This window comes from Erinaceus europaeus, chromosome 19 (assembly GCF_950295315.1).
Source record: "Erinaceus europaeus chromosome 19, mEriEur2.1, whole genome shotgun sequence".
Lineage (NCBI taxonomy): Eukaryota > Metazoa > Chordata > Mammalia > Eulipotyphla > Erinaceidae > Erinaceus > Erinaceus europaeus.
Genome location: NC_080180.1, coordinates 55,839,823 through 55,861,776, shown reverse-complemented (window position 1 = coordinate 55,861,776; position 21,954 = coordinate 55,839,823). Strand labels below are relative to the sequence as shown.

At 41.8% G+C, this 21,954-nt stretch overlaps 1 protein-coding gene across 1 annotated transcript in view; it reads right to left on the bottom strand.

Annotated features, from left to right (window-relative positions):
* TTC29 (tetratricopeptide repeat domain 29) overlaps nucleotides 1-21,954 on the bottom strand; it is a 194,558-nt gene that overhangs the window by 77,277 nt on the left and 95,327 nt on the right. The window contains exons 9-11 of the mRNA XM_007528445.3: nucleotides 15,891-15,982; nucleotides 6,569-6,692; nucleotides 1,984-2,212 (exon numbers count right to left, since the gene is read on the bottom strand). Of these exons, the coding sequence (XP_007528507.2) occupies nucleotides 1,984-2,212; nucleotides 6,569-6,692; nucleotides 15,891-15,982 (445 nt within the window). The remainder of the gene's footprint in view (nucleotides 1-1,983; nucleotides 2,213-6,568; nucleotides 6,693-15,890; nucleotides 15,983-21,954) is intronic.

Sequence of the window (21,954 nt, the reverse complement as noted above, 5' to 3'; positions counted from 1 at the left end):
CACAAGGGATTGTGGGTACAAGAGACTATTTAAGCAAGCTCCTGGCAGCAGTTCAGCCCTTTTTTGGCTTTTCTCCCCTTTGGCTCTGTTCCTGATGCTCTTCATCTGCTCACTTTCACTTGAAACTTTATCATGCCTTTCTCGCAGGACCTGAACACATGTATCTGAACAACTCAGCGTAAGGACTCATATCTCCCTGGCACATGACTAATTGGTTTTTCCCACTTTGTTTATTTTGCTATCATGGTTTTATGTACCTAAATAACCCGTGTTGTAATAAAACTGCTGTTTGCTAAACTCCAGCCACAACAGCATAGAAGTCTTTTTGTTTTTAATTACAGTAATTTTATACTTTCCTTAACCACTGCAGGTACACCCTATCACACAAACACATCCAAAATTTATGTAATTAAAATCCTTCTTGAGCTGGTCCTGGTTATAGATCCCCCTTCCTTCAGTTCAAGTAGCCACCCCCACCCCTCGCCCCCACACACAATATTCTCCCTCAAGTAAGCTTGGGCCTATGGTCCTCTATAGTGGCAACCTCTTGCTTTGCTCCTCCTGGCCCTGCTCCTTGTAGGCTGTGTTCTCAGGCCACCACCCCACTCTGGTTCTTCAGCTCCTGTCAAGGTGACAAGGCTTTGATCTATATTATACAATAACAGGAAGCATAGCATCTCAGGCTGGCACACTAGACTTATACTCTAAAAGCCTCCTTTCTAACACAAGGTCATTACTTCAGGACTGGAAAGAAAGCAGTTTAGCTGAACCCATATACATAAGCTCAGAACAGCCAATAAAATGAAGACCCAGAAAAGTCCACCTCAGTCAGTGAATTGGGCAAGACCTTTGTGGCGTAGACGATGGGGGGAGGGGGTCTCAAGACAACAGAAGTATGTAAAGTACCTGAAGAGAACCTCAAAGACACAGTCTTAATGGGACTGAATAAAATCAGGAAAACAATACATGAACATGATGAAAACTAACATAAAGAGAAAATAAGAGAAAGGTCCAAACAAGAATCAGACAGTGAAAGAACAATGTAGCTGAGCAGAAACATACAGGAGAAGGGCTTGATTACAGACTGGATAAAGCAGAAGACAGAATGGCTTGAAGGGTAGGATCATGAGGAGCATCCAGAAAGAACAGCTGAAAGAAGAAATAACCTACATTTGGGACAACATTGACGAACAACATTTGCATCTGAGGGGCTCCAGAAGAGACAGATGAAGAGAGAAAGAAAAGTTATTTGAAGAAGTAATAGTTAGATGGGGGCGGAAAGCACAATGGTTGTACAAGGGACTTTCATGCCTGAAGCTCTGAAATTCCAGGTTCAATCCCCTGCACCACCATAGAACTGAGGAGCGCTCTGGTAAAAAAAAAAAAAAAAAAAGAATACTTGAGGACATCCCCAACCTGGAACAATAGCAGATATCCAGATCCAAGACTCTAAAAGAGCTACAAAACAAGCCCAAACAGATGCACACCAAGACACACAGACACACTGTAATTGAAATGGCAAAAAGGGAAAGACTTAAAACAAAAATCACCCACATGCCAACCAGACTTCCCTGAACAGACAATCCCACCAATGTGTCCTGGAGCGCCGCTTCCCCAGAGACCCACCCTACTAGGGAAAGAGAGAGGCAGGCTGGGAGTATGGACCGACCAGTCAATGCCCAAGTTCAGCGGGGAAGCAATTACAGAAGCCAGACCTTCCACCTTCTGCATCCCACAATGAGCCTGGGTTCGTACTCCCAGAGGGCTAAAGAATAGGAAAGCTATCAGGGGAGCAGATGGGATACTGAGTTCTGGCGGTGGGAATTGTGTGGAGTTGTACCCCTCTTATCCTATGGTTTTGTCAGTGTTTCCTCTTAATAAAAAAAAAAATCACCCACAATCACATAGAACTCTGCAATGAAAATGGCTTATTCATCAGGACTGATTCAGAAGGTAAATCGTCTTAGGAAACCGGTGCCTTACCGACAATGTAATCTGCTGTGATGCTGCTTCTGCTCCCCTTCCAGGACAGTAGGCAGTCGAGGCTGGCGACATTCTCAGCTTCGATGCAATTGTTCATTGACAGCATCATCTGATGAGCTCTCGCTATGCCATAATGAACCTTGGTCTCGTCCATCAGGGGCATGTTTACGAGTTTTACTGTGGTGTCAAAAGCTTGCTGAAAGTATTCAGAAGCTTTGTTGTAGTAGCCCTAAAAAATGTAAGAGAGATGATTTTTGTCCTTAACTTTTGTTTCACCATTCCAGCTGTCTGCTCAACTTGGCATGTACTGCACTATCTTGAAAGGTTCTGTTTTGGATCCCAGCCTCCACCCACGCCTCCCCACCAATAATCTTCTTCCAAGGAAGATAATGTTTTTATGATTGTGTTGCATTGGTAAGGACTTCTAAGAGATGAAATTTCCTTTTCTTCTTTATTGATTTTACATCCTTTCATTCCTCTCCTCTCTCATACAAAACAGAAGTATGGGCAATACTTTTTTGAAAAGAAACACTTGGAAGTGAGAATGTTTTGCTATAAGTTTTCAAGCCATTTCTTCAATATGTGCCATGAAAAGTCTGGAAATACAAACACCACAGAAATAGCTGTAGATCATAGATGTTACAGATATGATAGTTTGCTTCACACACTTCTGTATAGTCACAGAGTTCAGATGAGGGGCTGCCTGACAGAATATGAGGTTTTTTAAAAATAGTTTTACTTTTATTTATTATTAGGTAGAGGCAGAGAAATTGAGAGGAGAAGTGGAGATAGAGAGGAAAAGAGACAGATATCTGCAGCACTGTTTCACCACTCGTGTAGCTTTCCTCCTGCTACAGGGGCTTGAACCTGGGTCCTTGCACACACATGTTAAAGTGAGTGTCCGTTCTCCCAAGAAAGCTATCTCCGCGACCCTGCCACTCATTTATTGGACAACTCTTGGGCTGTCAGAAAAGTCATGGCACATTTCCCGATGTTTTTCTATGCAAGAAATGTGTCATGATTTTTCCAGCTACCGGTACTACAGAGCAGACCAATGCTCCAAGGGTATCTATCAGGGGACAGAGTTTATGATCAAGTGCTAACTTGCTGCTAGTGAAAGTATTCATATACCTAGATGTTATTTAACACCTGCTTTGACTCTTAAGAAGGAACATAAGTAAATGTTGTTCCCTCAGTTTGAGTCCACCACTCAATCCCTAGATGCCCACAGACACGACGACTACAAAATCGCTACTAAATGAGATTTCTGGAGTTTAAAACAGTGTTAAGGAAACACAACATCATTTCTTAGCTATAAGCGTTTCTATACATACCGTTTTGGAATGAGGTTTCATTAGTATTCACAGTATTTCCAAATTTTAATTCCTAAAGAGTTTAACATCTAAATTTAATATATTCACCACAGATTCTGTCCAAGTCTTCACAGCTCATTTTTGGGAAGGTAATCCCTACTTTATATAAAATTTTAGAGATTCTAGTAATTAATCCTGGCAATATTGAAGACAAGTCTGAGAACATACAACTGATTTTATGCACTTACTAAGTTAAGTACATCTTATTGGATGAGAACTTCATTTCATGTTATAAATATCTCAGATTAGCATCTAGTGGAAAATTTCAGAACAGGAATTTGATGACATCATAGTCCTGCAACACAGCTTGCATTATCCCACCAAGACACAGAACTTTCACGCATTATTCTGACTCTTAATAGGTCCACTTGAACAATTGAAAAAAAAAAAAGCAAAAACACTGGATGAGTGAGCTCCAGATAAATGGCCATTTTGTTGTAGTTTTGTTGTTGAGGAAGAAGAAGAACTTCCAACCCATCTCATTTAATATGTTGGTGTTAGAAGCACCAGTGTGTCAACCAGGCATTTCTTCTCTGACCTTATTTTGGAAATGAGAAACATAAAGGGCCTATATGAGGTCATTTTCCCTAAAATACAGAGCCAATTTACAAGTTATATATTTTATACTGACAGTTCACATCAGGAGGGAAGGTGTGTGACCCGTCTCCTATAATTACATAATAAAAGACAAACAAGATACAGGATATTTTAGGATGCATTAACTTTAATTATAGTAATAGGAGAATATAGAAAACAGTCATACTATTTTTTTTTTCTGGATGGAGTTTTGGATTACAATTGTGGTCTGATGGCAATATTTCCTAGAAAGTATTTTATACACAATAATTAGCACACCACATGAGTAACATGAAGCCAGAAGAGACTGACATGTATCAGCAATATTAGATTTGGTTCTATAGACTGAGAACTAGTTTCCAAAAATGCTAAACTAGTCTGCAAAAATGAACTTGCTTTGAATTCCAAAAGTGGGGGCCAGGTGGTGGAACACCTGGTTGAGTGCACATGTTACAATGCACAAGGACCCAGGTTCGAGCCCCAAGTCCCCACCTGCAGGGGAAATGCTTTGCCAGTGGTGAAGCAGGGCTGCAGATATCTCTCTGTCTCTCTCCTTCTCTAACTCCCCCTACTCTCTCAATTTCTATCTCTGTCCAATAAATAAATTTCTTAAAAAAGACAATATAAAAAATTTAAAAAAGAGTGAGAAAAAAGAATTCCCTAAGTGAAAGAACACTATTCTCTGGTGGTATAAATTGGTCGTAAATTTGTTGATGGATTCAATAAATACGTTTATTTTTGTTTACCATTCTACGTCATGCCCTTGTCTAGGTACTGGAATAAAATAATAATCTTAGACAGACATGATTCTTTGAGTTTCCATTCCAGTTAAATTAAATGATGATAACGGTAAAAATAGAACATTCATAAACATTCACAAACAGTGAAACTATTAGCTAAGTGCTATCTGGAAAATTAATGCTGAAGAGTGAGCCAGTAGCTTCTTCTGAAGTATTGCTGGGACCTCTGTGTGGAGGCCTCACTACATGGCAGAAAAACAGGGAGGTGGATCTCGAGCTTATTGTAGTACCGTCAATGAGAGCACAGTGCTGTCAGAAACTGATGTGGTGGCAACAGAGACAGAAGCAGGTGAATCTGAGGTGTGCTTTGGTGGTCTCAAGGGCAGGGCTTATTTCTGGGTCAACCATGGTGAAGAGGATGATGAAGGAGTGTTCAGATTTTGGGCGGAGCAGCTGGGTTGATAAGTACTGATAGGATTTAAGGTGGAGGAGAGTTGGGGGGAGTAGGTCAAGACTAGAATAGAGAACTATTTCAGACCCACTTACGAGAACTGAATTCCACAGTTTCTTGAGAATTGCTCTTGGGACTGTCCTGTCTTCTCCTGAGAGAGCTAGCAGGGGCATCTCAGCTGGATTAATACAAGAATTTGGAGCAGAGGAGATTAAACGTTAATGTCAGCAGGGAAGAGGTAAATGCTACTATTAAGTTCTTTTGAATTTAAATCACGGAATTTTTCTTCAAATCTGAACCCACTGCAGATCTATAATCTGCATTAGCTGTGAAGATAGACAATGGAGTTAGCAGCTTTTTTTTTTTTTTTTTTTGCCTCAAGGGTTATTGCTGGGGCTTGTTGCCAGCACTACGTAAGAATCCACTGCTCCTAGTGGCCATCTTTCCTCCAGTTGTTGCTGTTGCTATTGTCGGATAGGACAGAGAGAAAGTGAGAGAGGAAGGGTTAGAGAAAGATAGGCACCTTTAGACCTGCCTCACCATTTGCAAAGCGATCCCCCTGCAGGTGGGGAGCCGGGATCCTCGTGCACTTATTTGCACTTGGCACTATGTGTGCCTAACCCGGTGCAGCTGCCTGGCCCCCAGCAGCTTGTTTTGATGGCGCCCAAGGTGGCAGTCAGGCCTGAGGAGAAGAGCAAAGAAGAGGCTTTTTGTCTTACAGACTGTCCTTTCTACATGAACCAAGTCTGCAGTCCTATGGTCATTCTGCAGGACATCTTGGGGGGGAACTGAGACGCTCAAATGGGGAGAGAATGATTAACTATAGAAATCTCTCCCCTTCCCTATGATCCTGCAATTCTTTTCCTGGGAATACATCCCAAGGAACCAAACACAACCATTCAAAGAGATCTGTGTACACATATGTTCATAGCAGCACAATTTGTAATAGCCGAAACCTGGAAGCAAACCAGTTGTCCAACAACAGATGAGTGGCTGAGCAAGCTGTGGTCTATATACACAATGGAATACTACTCAGCTGTTAAAAGTGGTGATTTCACTGTTTTCAGCCCATCTTGGGTGAAGCTTGAAGAAATCATGTTAAGTGAAATAAGTCAGAAACAGAAGGATAAATACGGAATGATCTTACTCACAGGCAGAAGTTGAAAAACAAGATCAGAAGGGAAAAAACTAGGCAGAACTTGGATTGGAGTTGGTGTACTGCACCACAGTAAAAGACTCTGGGGTGGGTGGGGGAATATTTCATGTCCTGGAATGTGATGGCAGAGGACGTAGTGGGGGTTGTATTGTTATGTGGAAAACTGTTATGTGGAAAACATGTTATGCATGTACAAGCTGTTGTATTTATTGTCAACTGTAAAACATTAATCCCCCAATAAAGAAATAAAAAATTTCTCTCCCCATAAGCAGGAAACACATACACTCACCTTTCCATTATAGAGGTCCCCAAGGAGTGTACTTGCCCTGATGACATCAAGCTTTTGAAAATTGTTCCCTGCAATTTTCACAACTTTTTTCAAGTAGTTAATAGCTTCGGTTGTCTTTCCTTCACTAGAAGAAGTAAAATAGAAGATAGAGAATTATTTCACTGATGATGCTTTGTTTTAGAATGTACGTCATCAAAATAATGAAATTTACAGCAAACACATCAACAAGATTTTTTTTTTAAGATGTGGTTTGTTTTTATGGGAATAGACAGAGTTAACACACCTTTATGTCCTCATGCATTGCTGGTAGAATTGTAAAATGGTACCTACTGCTCCCTTTGGAAAACAACTTGGTAGCTTCTCAAAAAATTTTCAATCGAGGGTTGGGCAGTAGCACAGTGGGTCAAGCACACATGGTACAAAGCACAGGACCAGTGTAAGGATCCCGGTTCGAGCCCCTGGCTCCCCACCTGTGGGGGGGGTCGCTTCACAAGCAGGGAAGCAGGTCTGCAGGTGTCTATCTTTCTCTCCCCCTCTGTCTTCCCCTCCTCTCTCTGTTTCTCTCTGTCCTATCCTACAAGAACAACATCAATAACAACAACAACAACAACAATAACCACAATGATAAAACAACCAGAGCAACAAAAGGGAAATAATAGCCTCCAGGAGCAGTGGATTCATAGTGCAGGCACCACTTACAAACCATGTCAGCTGCACTCCTAAAGTATATATCCAGGAGAAATGAAAATGTTCCCAACATAAAAATTTGCACACGGATGTTCATAGCAACCTCATCTGTAATCACCAAGAAGTGGCAACAATCTAAATGAATAAGCAAAACGTAGTACATTCACACAAAGAAATATTATTTAACATAAAAAGGGAAAAGTAGTAATATATGCTACAACCTGGAAAAAACCCAAATACTTATTAAACAAAAGAAGATAGTCACAAAACCACAAATGAGTCTTTTACCTGACATGTCTAGAATCAGCAACCCATGGACAGAAAGTAGTCAGTGGCTCAGAGGCTGGGAAGGAAAGTGGCTGTGAAGGGGATGGGTTTCTTTGTTCAAGAAATGCTGCTGTTAATTGCCACACCGTTCCCCCCCCCCCCCCCCCCCCGCTTCTCTCTCTATGGCACCTAGCACTCTCAGCTGAGCTCCTCTCTCTCTCTCCCTCGATGCAGTTCTCTTCCTCCCTTCCATTCTGCCAACATGGGGCTGGTTCTCTCTCTGCTCAACTGCAGGTGGTTCTTCAAAGTTCTGCCCAAGATCTCCCGCGTGCCCCATTAACTGCTTGCTATGGCCAGTTTCACATACTAAGGGAGTGTCCTCGCTCCGATATGCACTTGTCTGGCGATTCTAAATGTCCAGTCCTGATTTCTCTAGCTCTCCTTCACTACAGTTCCACCTGGCTGGGTAGGCTGAGCATAAGACAGGAACAGCTCTTGTCAAGTCATTATCTTCAATGATGTCACTGAATGGATGGCAAAAGAGTGGTTTGGGGTTTTGTGACTATCTTCTTTTGTTTAATAAGTATTCAGGTTTTTTCCAGGTTGTAGCATATATCACTACTCTCCCCTTTTTATGGCTAAATAATATTCCTTTCTGTGAATGCACTACTGTTGGTATTCCTGGAATTTGTCTTCAGGAAACTCCTTCAAAGTCCAGTGATATAAAACATCCAGAAGTAATTTAATACATTCTGTTGTTGAAATGGGGTTACACATAGGAGTTATTTATTTCATCATCATCATCATCATCATCTCCATCTCCTCCTATTCTTCTTCTGATTTCCCTGCTCTTCTTCCTCCTCCTCTCCTTTTTTTTTTTTTTTTTTTTTTTTTGCACCGGGGTTATCATAAGGGCTTGGTGCTGGTACTAAGAATACGGGTGACCATTTTTTTTGCTTTTTAAAAAATTCTACTTTTTTAATTGGATAGGACGGAGATAAATTGAGAGGGGAGAGGGATAAATACAGGGAGAGAGAAAGAGAAAGATACCTGGAGACCTACTTTATCACTTGTGAAGCATCCCCCTTGCAGGTGGGGAGTGGGGGCTCGAACCCGGGACTTTGTGCATGGGAACATGTGAGCTTAGCCAGGTGCACCACCACCTGGCCCCTACTTACTGTACTTTCCAAATGAGGACTCTTCACTCCATCAGGATGTTTCCAAAGCTTAAACCCACCTGTCAGATACTGGTGTGCTGCTATCAGAGATATTCAAAAGGATACGCCAGGAGTTCTGAGAACATTTCAGAGGATTTTTTATTTTGAGTGGGGATACACAGGACTAAAGGTATCAACCTCCTAAAATCTGATGAAGACAGCATTCATTCTCCTGGACAAACTGTAGTATGTTTGTAAAAACAGGCTCGGTTGCTTTAAGGTCAGAGCACAGTCTAGCAGATGCTAGGAATTTGGGTTCAATAGTCACAGTTTAGTCTTCTGGATGAAGAACTCCGACCACACCTGTAAACTTGCTCGTTCCATATTCTTTGTAAGTTGTGAGGTGGGAAAAAAAACCCATATATATCCAGGAAAATAGAGATTCAGTAACTGACAGCTCATACTATGACCACGTGTCACAGTGAAATGAAGTCATTCTACTCACTGCTCTCTACTTGCTGAGCCTCACTGTTGAGAACCTTTCATCATGCAATGAATCTGAACATACGTCTGCAAGGCAGACAGGCACATGCAGCTGGAATCAGAGGACTAACGTTATTTTGTTTACTTGAGTGTCAGGTGCTGTCAAGTACTTTCCTTTCCCCTTTCTTACAGCTAATAGAATGCTCTCCATATCAGAAATCAAGTCGGATTTGATACTCATCCAGTTATGAATATTCCTCTTTATGACTATCTTTACTTTTTTGTAACAAAATTAAAGATATTCTACATTTAGGCATAGCTCAATTCTGCAAAACACTGTGAATTGTTAGAGATGTATTTCAAATGTCCATGTGACTTCAAAAATTTGTTTTGTGGAACAACTAAAGTGGTATTGAGAGGACATGGGATGTAAACTGATTGATCAATACAGTGGCATAATCTTTAAAATTGTGAGTAGATGTGAATCTCTAAGACTAAAGATATTTTATCAAACTGGTGGTAACTCTCAAAGCTCTTTCTTGGACTATAATACTAGCAAAAGGATTGAAAATAGCAAAAAGAAAATAAAATGGAGAATTCTTTCACATCACTTTAAAGCCTTAGGGAAAGTCATTATTTTTATTTAAGTTTTAGAAGCATAAGTTAATGTTTCTAAAAGCTGCTATATTTCTGGTGGAATTGTATGGATTGGGCTTGGCCTGTTAGTAATTGTTAAATAACAACAAGCTCAACAACAACAAAAGAAGTACAATGAACAAGATATACAAAATGATATAAATAGAACTATTGCTGGATGAGTCAAGTTTTTTTTTTTCCCCTGACAAAGTAATAAAAGATATCCAAATCAATCAAAAATCAACTGGAACGTACTCTAACAAATAATGCCAAAGACAAAATCTCTGGCAACATATTACATGCCCCACTCAGTGAACACCCAGTTCCAGAGCAAGCACAGTTGTTATTATATAAATATCATATGTCGCTTAAAGGAGCTTCAAATATAAAAAGTAAGCAACAGATTTAGAAACCCATCTTTCCTTGGAAGAAAGAAAAAAAAAATCAAAGCTTCCAGAAACGCTGAAGATTATTTGTGTAAGTTCAAAGACAAGGTTAAAATGTTAGACAAATATTAATTCCCGTTTTCTATATGCAGCGCACAGGTGCACCTGGGGCAGCGTATTATAGAGGATAATCACTGAATTCATTCAACCAGACCTCAGAGAGTTAAAAACATATATTCTGAGGAACAGGATGCCTCGGTCCGAAGAATGAGAATGAAACAGTGCAGAATATTTGTGTATCAAGGTGATGCCGGTTTCCAACTGGGAAAACAGGACGGTTAACACCCACATCCCCTGACAACTGTCCAATTATGCATATCACACTTGGCCTACTGTTTGCGGTAGAAGTAATCAATAAAGGATGTGGTTGAGTGAACATAGATTTTGGTTGAACCAATGCATGAAAACTTAATCATTTACTCAGAGAGGAGAAATCAAATAGGGCAGAGATGAAACAGCCACTCAGGGGTTTGTTGATTGTGCCACCAAGTGTGCGGGCCACAGATGAAAGTAATAAGGGCAAATGGAATTGGTGACAGGAGAGAATGTAAAAAAAAAAAAACCATTCTTAATTCCATGAATTAATAGAAATGTTTCTGATGTATTTGGTGGGGGGGGGGGGGAGGCCATTTTTAGGAAATTTCGCATCCGAGCCTGGAAGTGCCATTTTCAAGGATGTATGAAAATTACTAGGGCATGTCACTTCTCTCAAGCAAGAGGAAATTAATTCCCAGCTATAACAGAAAGGTAATTTTCACACTTGGAACTTTGTGCTGATTGATTTAAAGATCTCCACTGTGAAAAGTTTGCTAGGAAATAATTTAACCCAAGTTTGCAAGAAAATCTGCAATTGGTATGGGATAAAAATTCGAGCTGGGTTTGTCGAAAACCCATGTGTCTTGAACTAGTCTCATTTTCGTGGTGACACCCCCCCCCCCCATACACACACACCTAGATAAAATAAAAAAGCCATCTTGATTATTTAGAGAATTGCACAACTTCAGAACACAATATATTTTAGTAAGTAAGGCCAAAAACGTCATAAGGAAAAGTGAGGAACCCCCCCCCCCGTGTTTACTCAGGTTGTGTCTATGTAGTAATAACATTCAGTTGGTAATTTCTCATCCCCACTATCTCTTTGTTTTATGGGCCACAAATCTGGCTTTTATAGCTGTCTCACAGGCAACTGTTATTATTTAGAGCATCGGCTCTATTTTGCACTAGTCTACCGTGTTAAGGGGAAAATTGTAAATGCTTATTTTCTGTTATACAGTTTAAACCCTTGTGCAATTAATATCACCCAGATCATCAGCAGGAAATAATAAGCCTTGTTCACTATCAAAATCTTCATCAATATCATCTTCATCTTCTCCAGGGTTGGGTCTCACACTACCAGAAGGTTAACATGGCAGTGCCTTACCCTCCCCTCCCTCCGAACACACACGCAGCCTTGAAGGAATGGGGCTTGTTTTTCAACTGAAGCCTCAGTATAAATTCTTAAAATCATTTTTGAAGCTTCCAGCCTTATAGCTTATTCACCTTTCACGGCCAGTCAGCTGATGAGCCCTAGACACACACACTTGTCCTAGACACGGCTTTCCACTTCCATTTCCTTTAGAGAAAAAAATGTGTTTATGCAAGAGTTGGGCAGTAGCGCAGTGGGTTAAGTGCAGGTGGCGCAAAGCGCAAGGAACAGTGTAAGGATCTTGGTTCGAGTCCCTGGCTCCCCACCTGCAGGGGAGTCTGAAGCAGGTCTGCAGGTGTCTGTCTTTCTCTTCCCCTCTCTATCTTCCCCTCCTCTCTCCAATTCTCTTTGTCCTATCCAACAATGGCGACATCAATAACAACAACAATAATAACTACAACAATAAAACAATAAGACAAACAGAAAGGGGGTAAATAAATAAATATTTTTAAAAACATGTTTATAGAAATAGGGCTACTATGAGCGGAATTTATGCAACTGCAAGGGTTAAGAAAAAGACTCAGAGGAAAGGCTCAGCTTTATACACAGTGCCATTTATTTCTCAGCAGCCCCTACCACCATTTCCTTTCTTTGGGCTGTGTTTCACTTCTTACTCTGGTTTTATTTCTTTTTGACTCAACATGGATTGACAACATTGTGAAATTTTAGAGGTATACTGTGCATAAAACTCACCACACCAAACACAGCATCTCTAATGTCACTATACTAGCGACTGAGTCAGTCTCTCTCCCTCTCCCACCCCCTCCATCACTGGGGCTTCACTGCTCCAGGCCAACTGTTTTCAGAGAGAGAAAAACAGAGATAGAGAGAAAGAAACGACAGCCACATTCTAAGCTTTCTTCAGCACGGTGGAGGCTATGCTCAAACTTGGGTTGTGTGCAGGACAAAGTAAGCACACTATCCAAGTGAGCAGTCTTTCCATCCATCCCCTACTTCCTTCTCATGTTCTCTCCCTTAACTACAAGAACTTCTGGTCTACGGGTTAGTTTTGGTATTACTTTTATTCTCAACACATGGGTGAAGTTATCTGGGAACTGTCGTTTAATTCCCTATTTCACTGTATGTGTGTGCTAGTTCTTGCATGTGACGGCTAATCTGAAGAGCAGAGGACTATGACTATATATGCACGTGCATCTACGCATGTGTGGGCCTGAGCACGCGCACAAGTATCAAAGCACACCAGGTCCTTGAAGTGAAGCTTATGACCACAGATCTGTATAAAGCATTTCTGTCCGCGGATTTGACTTAATAAGGCTTCTGAGATATCTAGGATGTGCTGTTCATCTGTTTAGAATTTCTGTATCTGAAACACAGTCCACACTGTTGAGTTATTTTTGCATAAGTGACAAAAGAATATGCTGAGGTCCCTATTGCTCTGAATGCTCTCTAACAAGCACCGTCGATGCCACAGCATGGCAGTCATGGGCAGGAAGCTTGCTGTGCCCTGCGGACTGCTCTGTGGTCTCAGAAGAAGCATCCCCTATGCTCTCTTGTCCACTGTACACTTTTATTTATTTGTTTGTTTATTTAGCCTCCAGGGTTATTGCTGGGGCTTGGTGCCAGCATTATGAATCTACTGCTCCTGGCAGCCAATTTTTTCCATTTTATTGGATAGGACAGAAAGAAATTGAGAGAGGAGGGGGAGATAGAGAAGGAGAGAGAAAGACAGACACCTGCAGACCTGCTTCACCATTTATGAAGCATCCCCCCCCGCAGGTAGAGAGCAGGGGCTTGAACCCAGATTCTTCTGTGGGTCCTTGTGCTTAGTACTATGTGCACTTAACCGGGTGTGTCACCACCTGGTTCCCTATTGTGTGTTATAAAATTAAGAATCCATCACTGGGTGATGGCACACCTTGCTGAGCACACATTTCCATGCACCAAGGACCTAGGTTTAAGCCCCTACTCCCCACTTGCTAGGAGAACACTACAAAAGCGGTGAAGTAGGTCTGCAAGTATCTATCCCTTTCTCTCTCTCTCTCTCTCTCCCTCCTTCCCTCCCTTCCTATTTCCCCTTTCAATTTCTCTCTGTCCTATCAAATAAAAAATAGAGGGGGCTGGGTGGTGGTGCACCCAGTTAAGCCACAAAGTACTAAACACAAGGACTAAGGTTTGAGCCCCAACTCCCCACCTGCAGGGGTCGCCCTCACAAGTGGTGAAGCAGGTTTGCAGGTGTCTGCCTTTCTCTCCCTCTCTCTGTCTCCCTGTCCTCTCTTAATTTCCCTCTGTCCTATCTAATAAAATAAAAAAATAATAATAAATGAATCTGCCTGGAACAGTGGATTCGTAATGTTGGCTCTGTGCTCCAGAGATAACCTTGGTGGCAACAAACATAAAAAATTAAAAGTAAAAAAGCGAGCTATGCTGTACAAATGAAAAATAGAAAGAAAATAAAGGAAATATGGCCATCAGCGTCAGTGGATGCATAGTGCAGGCACTGAGTCCCAGTGGCAATTAAAAAATAAATAAATACGGAAAACTGAGAAATGTTATGCATGTACAAACTATTATATTTACTGTCGAATGCAAAACATTAATTCCCCAATAAAGAAATTTAAAAATAAATAAATTAATTAATTAATTGGTGGCCAGGTGGTGGTGAACCTGGTTAAATGCACACATTATAGTGTGCAAGGATGCAAGTTCAAGCCCCTGATGCCCACCTTCATGGGGAAAGCTTCACGAGTGGTGAAGCAGGTCTGCAGGAGTCTCTCTGCCTCTCTCACTATCTTCCCCTTCCATCTCAATTTCTGTCTGTGTCCAATAAATAAATAAAAATTAAAACAAACAAACAAAAACTCATGCTCACCATAACTTTGTTGGTACTTCAATAGATGAAAATTGTTTTTCTCTCCTTTTTTTAGGTAGAGGCAGAGAGAGACAGAGAGACACAGACACCACAGCACTGGAGCTCCCTTCAATGTGGTGGAGGTCAGGCTCGAACCTGGGCTGCACACATGGCTAGGTAGCACACTATCCAGGTGAGCTACTTACAAGCCTGATGGGATTTTTTTTTTTTTTTTACAATAGCAATGTTTTTGTTTTCTTGGTGTAAAGAAGTGAGGATAAATTTTCTTGTCCATTTTGTGTTTTCCACAAGGCAGGATGCTAAATTCTGACCAAGATATTCCTACTGAAAACCCGCCCTACCTCATGTTATACCAAACACAGCTGTGTCCTTTCCGTATCTCAACCTCAAGTAATAAGAAGCCAAATGAAAACATTCGACTTGTTGCTGCTTTTATTACCAGCATTTACCAGATAACTGTTCAAATTTCAGCTTAGCTTTTACTGTAGAGGCCTGACATAGGGACTAAAATATTCCAGATGACACACAAGTTTAGTGAGTGAGGATTAATGAGAGATAGCCCCTGGTGCCCGCAAATTTCAAACATGATTATAAAGACCATCAGTAAGCAAAGCTCCAGTTCAATACTTGTCTGAATTGTGGCCTAGTAAGCATTTGATATGTGTTTATAGTGGATATTCCCCCCTCAAAGTGTAATGCCCCCGTGAAATCAGTCTGAAGGAAGCAGCAGTGCAAACTCTCTTCAAAGACCTAGAAAGGTTATGGCCACTGAAGCATATTCTGTATTCCTGTGCACTCTGATTTTTAAACTTGATTTAACCTGAGACCTGATTTCCACTCAAAGTCATTCCTGAAATTACAGGAGAATCAGAAATCAAATGAGGTGAGGTCAGAAACAAACAAACAAACAAACAAACAACAACAAAACCTAAGAAGACTTCCAGGGCCTATTTTTAAAAAAATTTTTACTTATTTTCCCTTTTGCTGCCCTTGTTGTGATTATTGATGTCATTATTGTTGGATAGGACAGAGAGAAATGGAGAGAGGAGGGGAAGACAGAGAAGGGGAGAGAAAGAGAGACACCTGCAGACCTGCTTCACCACCTGTGAAGTGACTCCCCTGCAGGTGGGGAGCTTGGGGCTCGAACTGGGATCCTTGTGCTTTGCACTCAGGGCCTATTTTTAAAAGATCTGCCTTGACTTAAGGGAACTTAAGTAAAAGGGTCACTTAAGAAGGGCTCCGCTTAAAAGTTAAGCAGGCAGTAATGGAAAGCGACAGAGCTCGAATCACTTCTGCCTCTCATGGTTGAGTGGGTCTGTGGTGACAGCGGGGCCAGGAGGTGCTGACCTACCTCTGCAGCACCTTGGCGATGGCTTCATAGGCTCTGCCCAGGCTGAGCTCGTCCTCCAGCTCCGCGGAGATTGCAGAGTAATTATTGAGCACCTATCAGGGAGAGACATACACATCAAACAGAGAGCCCCCGGCCTGACACACTGAGCCTTCATTGCGTAACAGAAAAGATGAAAATTAATAGTTACTTTTAATGTCGCTATAAAATACTTATTTCCTTTTTGTCTATTAAAAATTCATGCTGGTTTGTTTTATTTTTATCTGTAGGATAACTGGCTTCACAGTTATCTCTTTACACCGTGACGGTGAGGTCTGACTTTTGGGGGGGGATAATTTTTTTCCCCTGCACAACCCCCCAAATCTTGCGATTTATATGACTTAGGTGTGAATAAATAATTGAATGGCTCCCAATGTTACTTTAAAATATGGGACCGTTATCTAAGGTAATATAAGGCGGCTTCTAATACTCTACCGTGGCAGCTTAAATATCACTTTTCTTTCTATAAATAGCTGCTTGGAAAGCCCGGATATAGATGCCAGGCAATTTCTAAATCTGTCATTTTATTAGCTGCATAGCTCACAGTTTGTACACACACAGTCACTGCACACTAAAAATATTTCTTGCAAATCCACTTCATTACCAGCCATCTTTTCGATAATCAAAAGATGACAACTGCACGGCTAAACATATGTCCTTAATTTAATTTAACAGTGACATCATCTGAAAGGCACAATTTCCATTCTTCTTCTTCTTCTTCTTCTTCTTCTTCTTCTTCTTCTTCTTCTTCTTCTTCTTCTTCTTCTTCTTCTTCTTCTTCTTCTTCTCCTTCTCCTTCTCCTTCTCCTTCTCCTTCTCCTTCTTCTTCTTCTTCTCCTCCTCCACCTCCTCCTCTTTCTCATCTTCCCCGCCTCCACCTTCTATTCCTCCTCCTCTTCCTTCTTCTTTTCATTCTTTTCAGTGCCATCAGGAGGAAGACACATCAAGCAAAATCCCCCCATTCCTTCTTCTCCTTTCATCGTTCCTTGGCCCAACCTATCACACACATGAGGACACCGGAGACCTTCAAAGGCCTTGATGGAAATCCCTTTTTTGCACATTTCCTAAGAAGGCATTAGTGAAAATCATTGGATGGTGCTGGGAGAGTTGGGCAGTGAGAGGGGACAGAAGGATGGGTAGCGAGTTGTTGCCCAAATAGGGCAGCTTGGGAGGTCTGAGTGGAAGAGGTGGTATCTGTATTTGTTTTTCCTTCCGTGAAGTTAACCTTTGGGGAGTGGTGCCTCATAAACATGGGTGTGGTGTGGCTTACTACTGGATCCAACACAGCTACTGCAGCTCACTTACTCGTACACATTGGCCCCATCCCACCAAGCATGTGAAGCCGCAAATTTGGATCCTTATTGATATACTGAGAGGTTGGGAGCCTCTGTACATATGTGCTTCTATCACTCGTATGCTGGTCTTTCTCATTCTGGAAACTTCAGATAGAGACAAAAGCAGGTGGAGAATAGCAAGAGAGGAAGAGACACCACAGTCCCGGCCTATCTGTGGGCCTCCTCCTGGTGCTTTGGCCTGTGCCCTTCCAGGTGAGCTCCCTCCTGGCCCCTGGAGTCATAAATCCAGGTCTCTTAATAAAACTTGCATAAACTTGAGGTCATTCTTTTCACTCTGTCTTTGTACAATTGATAGCACCTTGACTTAGTTTGATACAACTTAGCACAGACTTTTTTTTTTTTTTTTTTTGGTTAAGGGACAGAACTTTTGAATTTGTGAAGTATCATGAAATTTTACCAGGTTAAAACATCACAATATTTAGGAAGAGACACCTACTGTTTGTTTTGGCCCATGTACTTTTCTATGATAGCTTGTAACTTTAAAGGCTGGATAGTATTCTGTTTTATGCCCTCAGACACGTTGCTTAGTCAGTAAATATTGTTACGGTATATGCCAGGCACTGTGTTGGACCTTAGGGAGTCCTAAACAGAAGAGCCGAGGAGGTGATCCAGCCCTGAAGACCCTGACATCCCAGGCGTTCAGAGTCTGGACTGATAAGACTTGGTGAACTTTAGCAATGGCAAGCACCAGCTTTCCCCAGGGCTCAACCACCCCCAGGAGAAACCCTGCCGCAAAGAACCTCTTAAGACTCTGAAGCAATTACTTAACTTCTCCAGGTCACTAATGTGATTATCAGATGAGGGATGATTTTGCCCCCCTGGAGGATTCTGGCAATGTCTGGTGATTGATTATTTTAGGCCTTCATAATTAAGAAGGGTGATACTGGCATTTACTGAACAGAAAGAAGCAAGGGGCTCTGCCAAATACCCTACAATGCACATGGTAGGCCCTTCATAACAAAGAACTGTCCAGCTCCAAATGTGGATGATCTAGCTTTTGATTGAACAGTTTCCCATTCAGTCATTGGAGTTAACTTGGGAAAACCACTGATTAAGCCAAAACAAACTCTGTACTTATCAGCTATTCACCAAGGCCATATTTTATGAGACCATATTTTATGAAACCGTAAAACCATGTCTCTGTCCTGTGACAGTCCTTTCACTGTTGTCCTTTCTCAGAGCCACCCAGCATGCTCTGAAATAAGGGAGAATGAAATCTCAACTAGTTAGTCACTTTCAAACCATTTAGTTTTCCACCCTTTATTGAGGGTGGGGGACCTGGGGGAACCAATGGTTTACAGTCAACAGTAAACTACAGTAGTTGGTACATGTGTAACATTTCTCATTTGTCCACATAACATTCTAACCCCCCACCTAGGTCATCCTCCATTATCATAATCCAGGACTTGAACACTTCCTCCCCCACCTCTCATCCCAGTGTCCGTTACTCTGGTGCAATACACCAAATCCAGTCCAAATTCAAACCATTTCTTGTTTCACCTCCAAGTCTAAGAATTCTAGATGAGTTCAAATAAATCCACCTGGACCACAGATGCCTGAGATGCCCATAAAGGGGCATCTGCTGGATTTGTCTCTAGCTAAGAAGTTAGGAGTCTACCGCCCAGACTGCGTTCTCTCTCTCTTCCTTGCCCAATGTTAACAGTGAGCACAGCTACCACACTGTCCTAGTCTCAGACCCACACCCCTCGCTGGGAGTTGGCACAGTGGATAAAGCACAGGACTCTCAAGTATGAGGTCCCAAGTTCAATCCCTGACAGTATATGTGCCAGATGGTGTTGATTCTTCCTCTCTCTCTCTCTCTCTCTGTTTTCCTCTCTTCCTCTCTCCTCCCTCCCTCTCCCTCTGCCTATTCATGAATAAATAAATAATTTTTTAAAAGAAATAAAAAGTTTGAGCAGTACTTTCCAGCTCACTGTTGAGGAAAATGTATTCCTTATTGGAATTCTTAGAATTGGAAACAGTTGGAATTCTGCCTCATTATTTTGAACTTTGAGAATCATCTCGGTGTTGAATATGTAGAGTTATTGGGGTGAGGAATATTCTTGAGGATATTTTAAATATGTTAGAAATTGCAAAGTGAACTCCTAGCATATGAAATAGGAACTAGCAATTCTAATTCTATATATGTAATTTGAAGATAACTTTGGATTTTCATCAAATGCTTAAACATTTCAGACTGATCATGGCATTTGTAATGGTCCTAAATGTGAACAGAATCAGGGCCTAGTGGTATATCACCTGGTAGAGCACACACAGTAACCTGCAGGATGACCTGGGTTCAAGTCCCTGGTCCTGAGCTTCAAGGGAAAAGCTTCATGATGGTTGGAGTAGTGCTGTAGATGTCTCTGTGTGTGTGTGTGTGTGTGTGTGTCTGTCTCTCTCTCTCTGTGTCTGTCTCTCTGTCTCTCTCTCTCTCTTGCTTACATTCACCCAAAAAACAAGAGGAAAAAGTGACAACCAGGAGTGAGGAATCCATCTGTTCACCAAACCTTAGTGATAATCCTGGTAGGAACAACAAGAAGGTGAACAAAAACATGGGGGCTTCTGCTGTCCTTGCTGCCACCTATTCTAATAAAGGGACATGTTCTAGAAGTTCAGTCAGAATATGTGAGGTTTTTCAAATGAGAGGGAGATGTCATAATAACATTTTTTTTCCAGATTTATTTTATTAGTGATTTAATAATGATTGACAAGACTGTAGGATAAGAGGGGTACAGTTCCCACCGGAGTTCTGTATCCCGTCCCCTCCACTGGAAGCTTCCCTATTTTTTATCCCTCTGGGAGAATAGACCAAAAATCTTTAAGGGGTACAGAAAGTAGGAGTTCAGACTTCTGTGATTGCTTCTCTGCTGAACATGATGTTGACATGTTGATCCGTACCCCCAGCCTGCTTTTGTCTTTGCCTAATGGGATAGGCCTTTGGGGAGGCGAGCTTGCAGGACACATTAGTGAGGTTGTCTGCCTTCCCGAAAATCAGGTTGACGTCTGCAGATGGTACCATCTGCAACTTGGTGGCTGAAAAGTATTAAGATATAAAGCAGAACAAATTGTTTAATTCCAGGAACCTAAAGGTAAGAATAGAGCAGATGGAACTAAGGGTCTTCCTGTGGGAAGAAGCTAGGAAGTCTATTTTCGGTATATTCCAAGGCGCCCATGACTACTAATTTTTGCCTGAGCCTGACAGCTAGCATGCAGGTGGGCTAAAAGTAGTGTCAGGGAAGATGATGTCAGAATTGAGAATAGGACTAGAAAGCTGGATCAGGGCAGAGAGTAGCTCTCAAATACGGGGAAAGTGTATAAATACTATTAACGGTAAACCCCATCGAGCTGACCAAGGGCCCATGTCTGTTCATATTCAGCACAGGAGCCTGTGTGACCTCTGAGTCCCTGTCGGTCTGACATCACAGTCCATGGTCACAGCTTGGAACAGTCCAGGCTGCACTCATTTCAGGACCAGTCTTTCTCAAGTGGCAGAGTATGTTGACCCAACCTTCCTTTGGAGAGTTGGGCAATAATAGCATTTCAGATGAGGTGCCAGGACATAGCTTGTATGGTAGGGCATTATTATTATTAAGTAATAATAATAAATTGAATGGGATGGCTCATTGTTTTGTCTTTAGAAAAAAACTTGAAGGGGAGTCGGGCTGTAGCGCAGCGGGTTAAGTGCAGGTGGCGCAAAGCACAAGGACCGGCATAAGGATCCCGGTTCGAACCCCGGCTCCCCACCTGCAGGGGAGTCGCTTCACAGGCGGTGAAGCAAGTCTGCAGGTGTCTATCTTTCTCTCCCCCTCTCTGTCTTCCCCTCCTCTCTCCGTTTCTCTCTGTCCTATCCAACAATGACGACAACAATAAAACAACAAGGGCAACAAGAGGGAATAAATAAATAAAATAAAATATTAAAAAAAAAGAAAAAGAAAAGAAAAAAACTTGAAAATAAAATATATTTGTCAAGTATTCTAAAACCCAGGACAAATTCTAAAAAAAAATGAAGGCATACTTTAAGTTATTCAGTATGTCAAGACAGAGTCATAAAATCCAAGTCACAGATCGCTTTCTCTCCTCTCCTCTCCCGGATCAACTAGGAATACCAAAGGAGACCACCTGGACCGAAACAAGACAGGACTAGAATGACCACAGAAACCCAGTAAATCACCCGTGAGTACAAACACACGTGGCTGGTGACAGAGAGGAGAGAGGGGCCTAAGAAGAGATTAAGTGACTGCTAACAGTTCGACAGTTTGTCAGTGGAGACACCACCTCCAGTCTGCTCCACCAACAAGAGGACAGCTGAAGGGAGGAAAGGACTCCCCAGAGACTCACCAAGTACAACTCTGAGTCTCCATTGCTACTACCCTCAGAATCTGGAGCAGCAACAGGGAGGGACACCAGGGCACAGAGATCTAACCGGGAAACTCAGGAGAAGACCTATACCTCGGTGGCATAGCTGAAGGGCTTTGAAAGTCTCTATGCATAACCACTGGATTATCTCTGCCACACCCTGCTTTATCTCTTGGTCAGGAGTCATTGATTAAGCTAAGAAGCCTACTGATAGTTTAAAAGCCCTCAGGCTACCATAGCCTACAGGGGAAAAAAAAAGGCTTTTACACCACTGAACTCCAACTCAGGGATTGAAAAAACTGTCAACTTATATA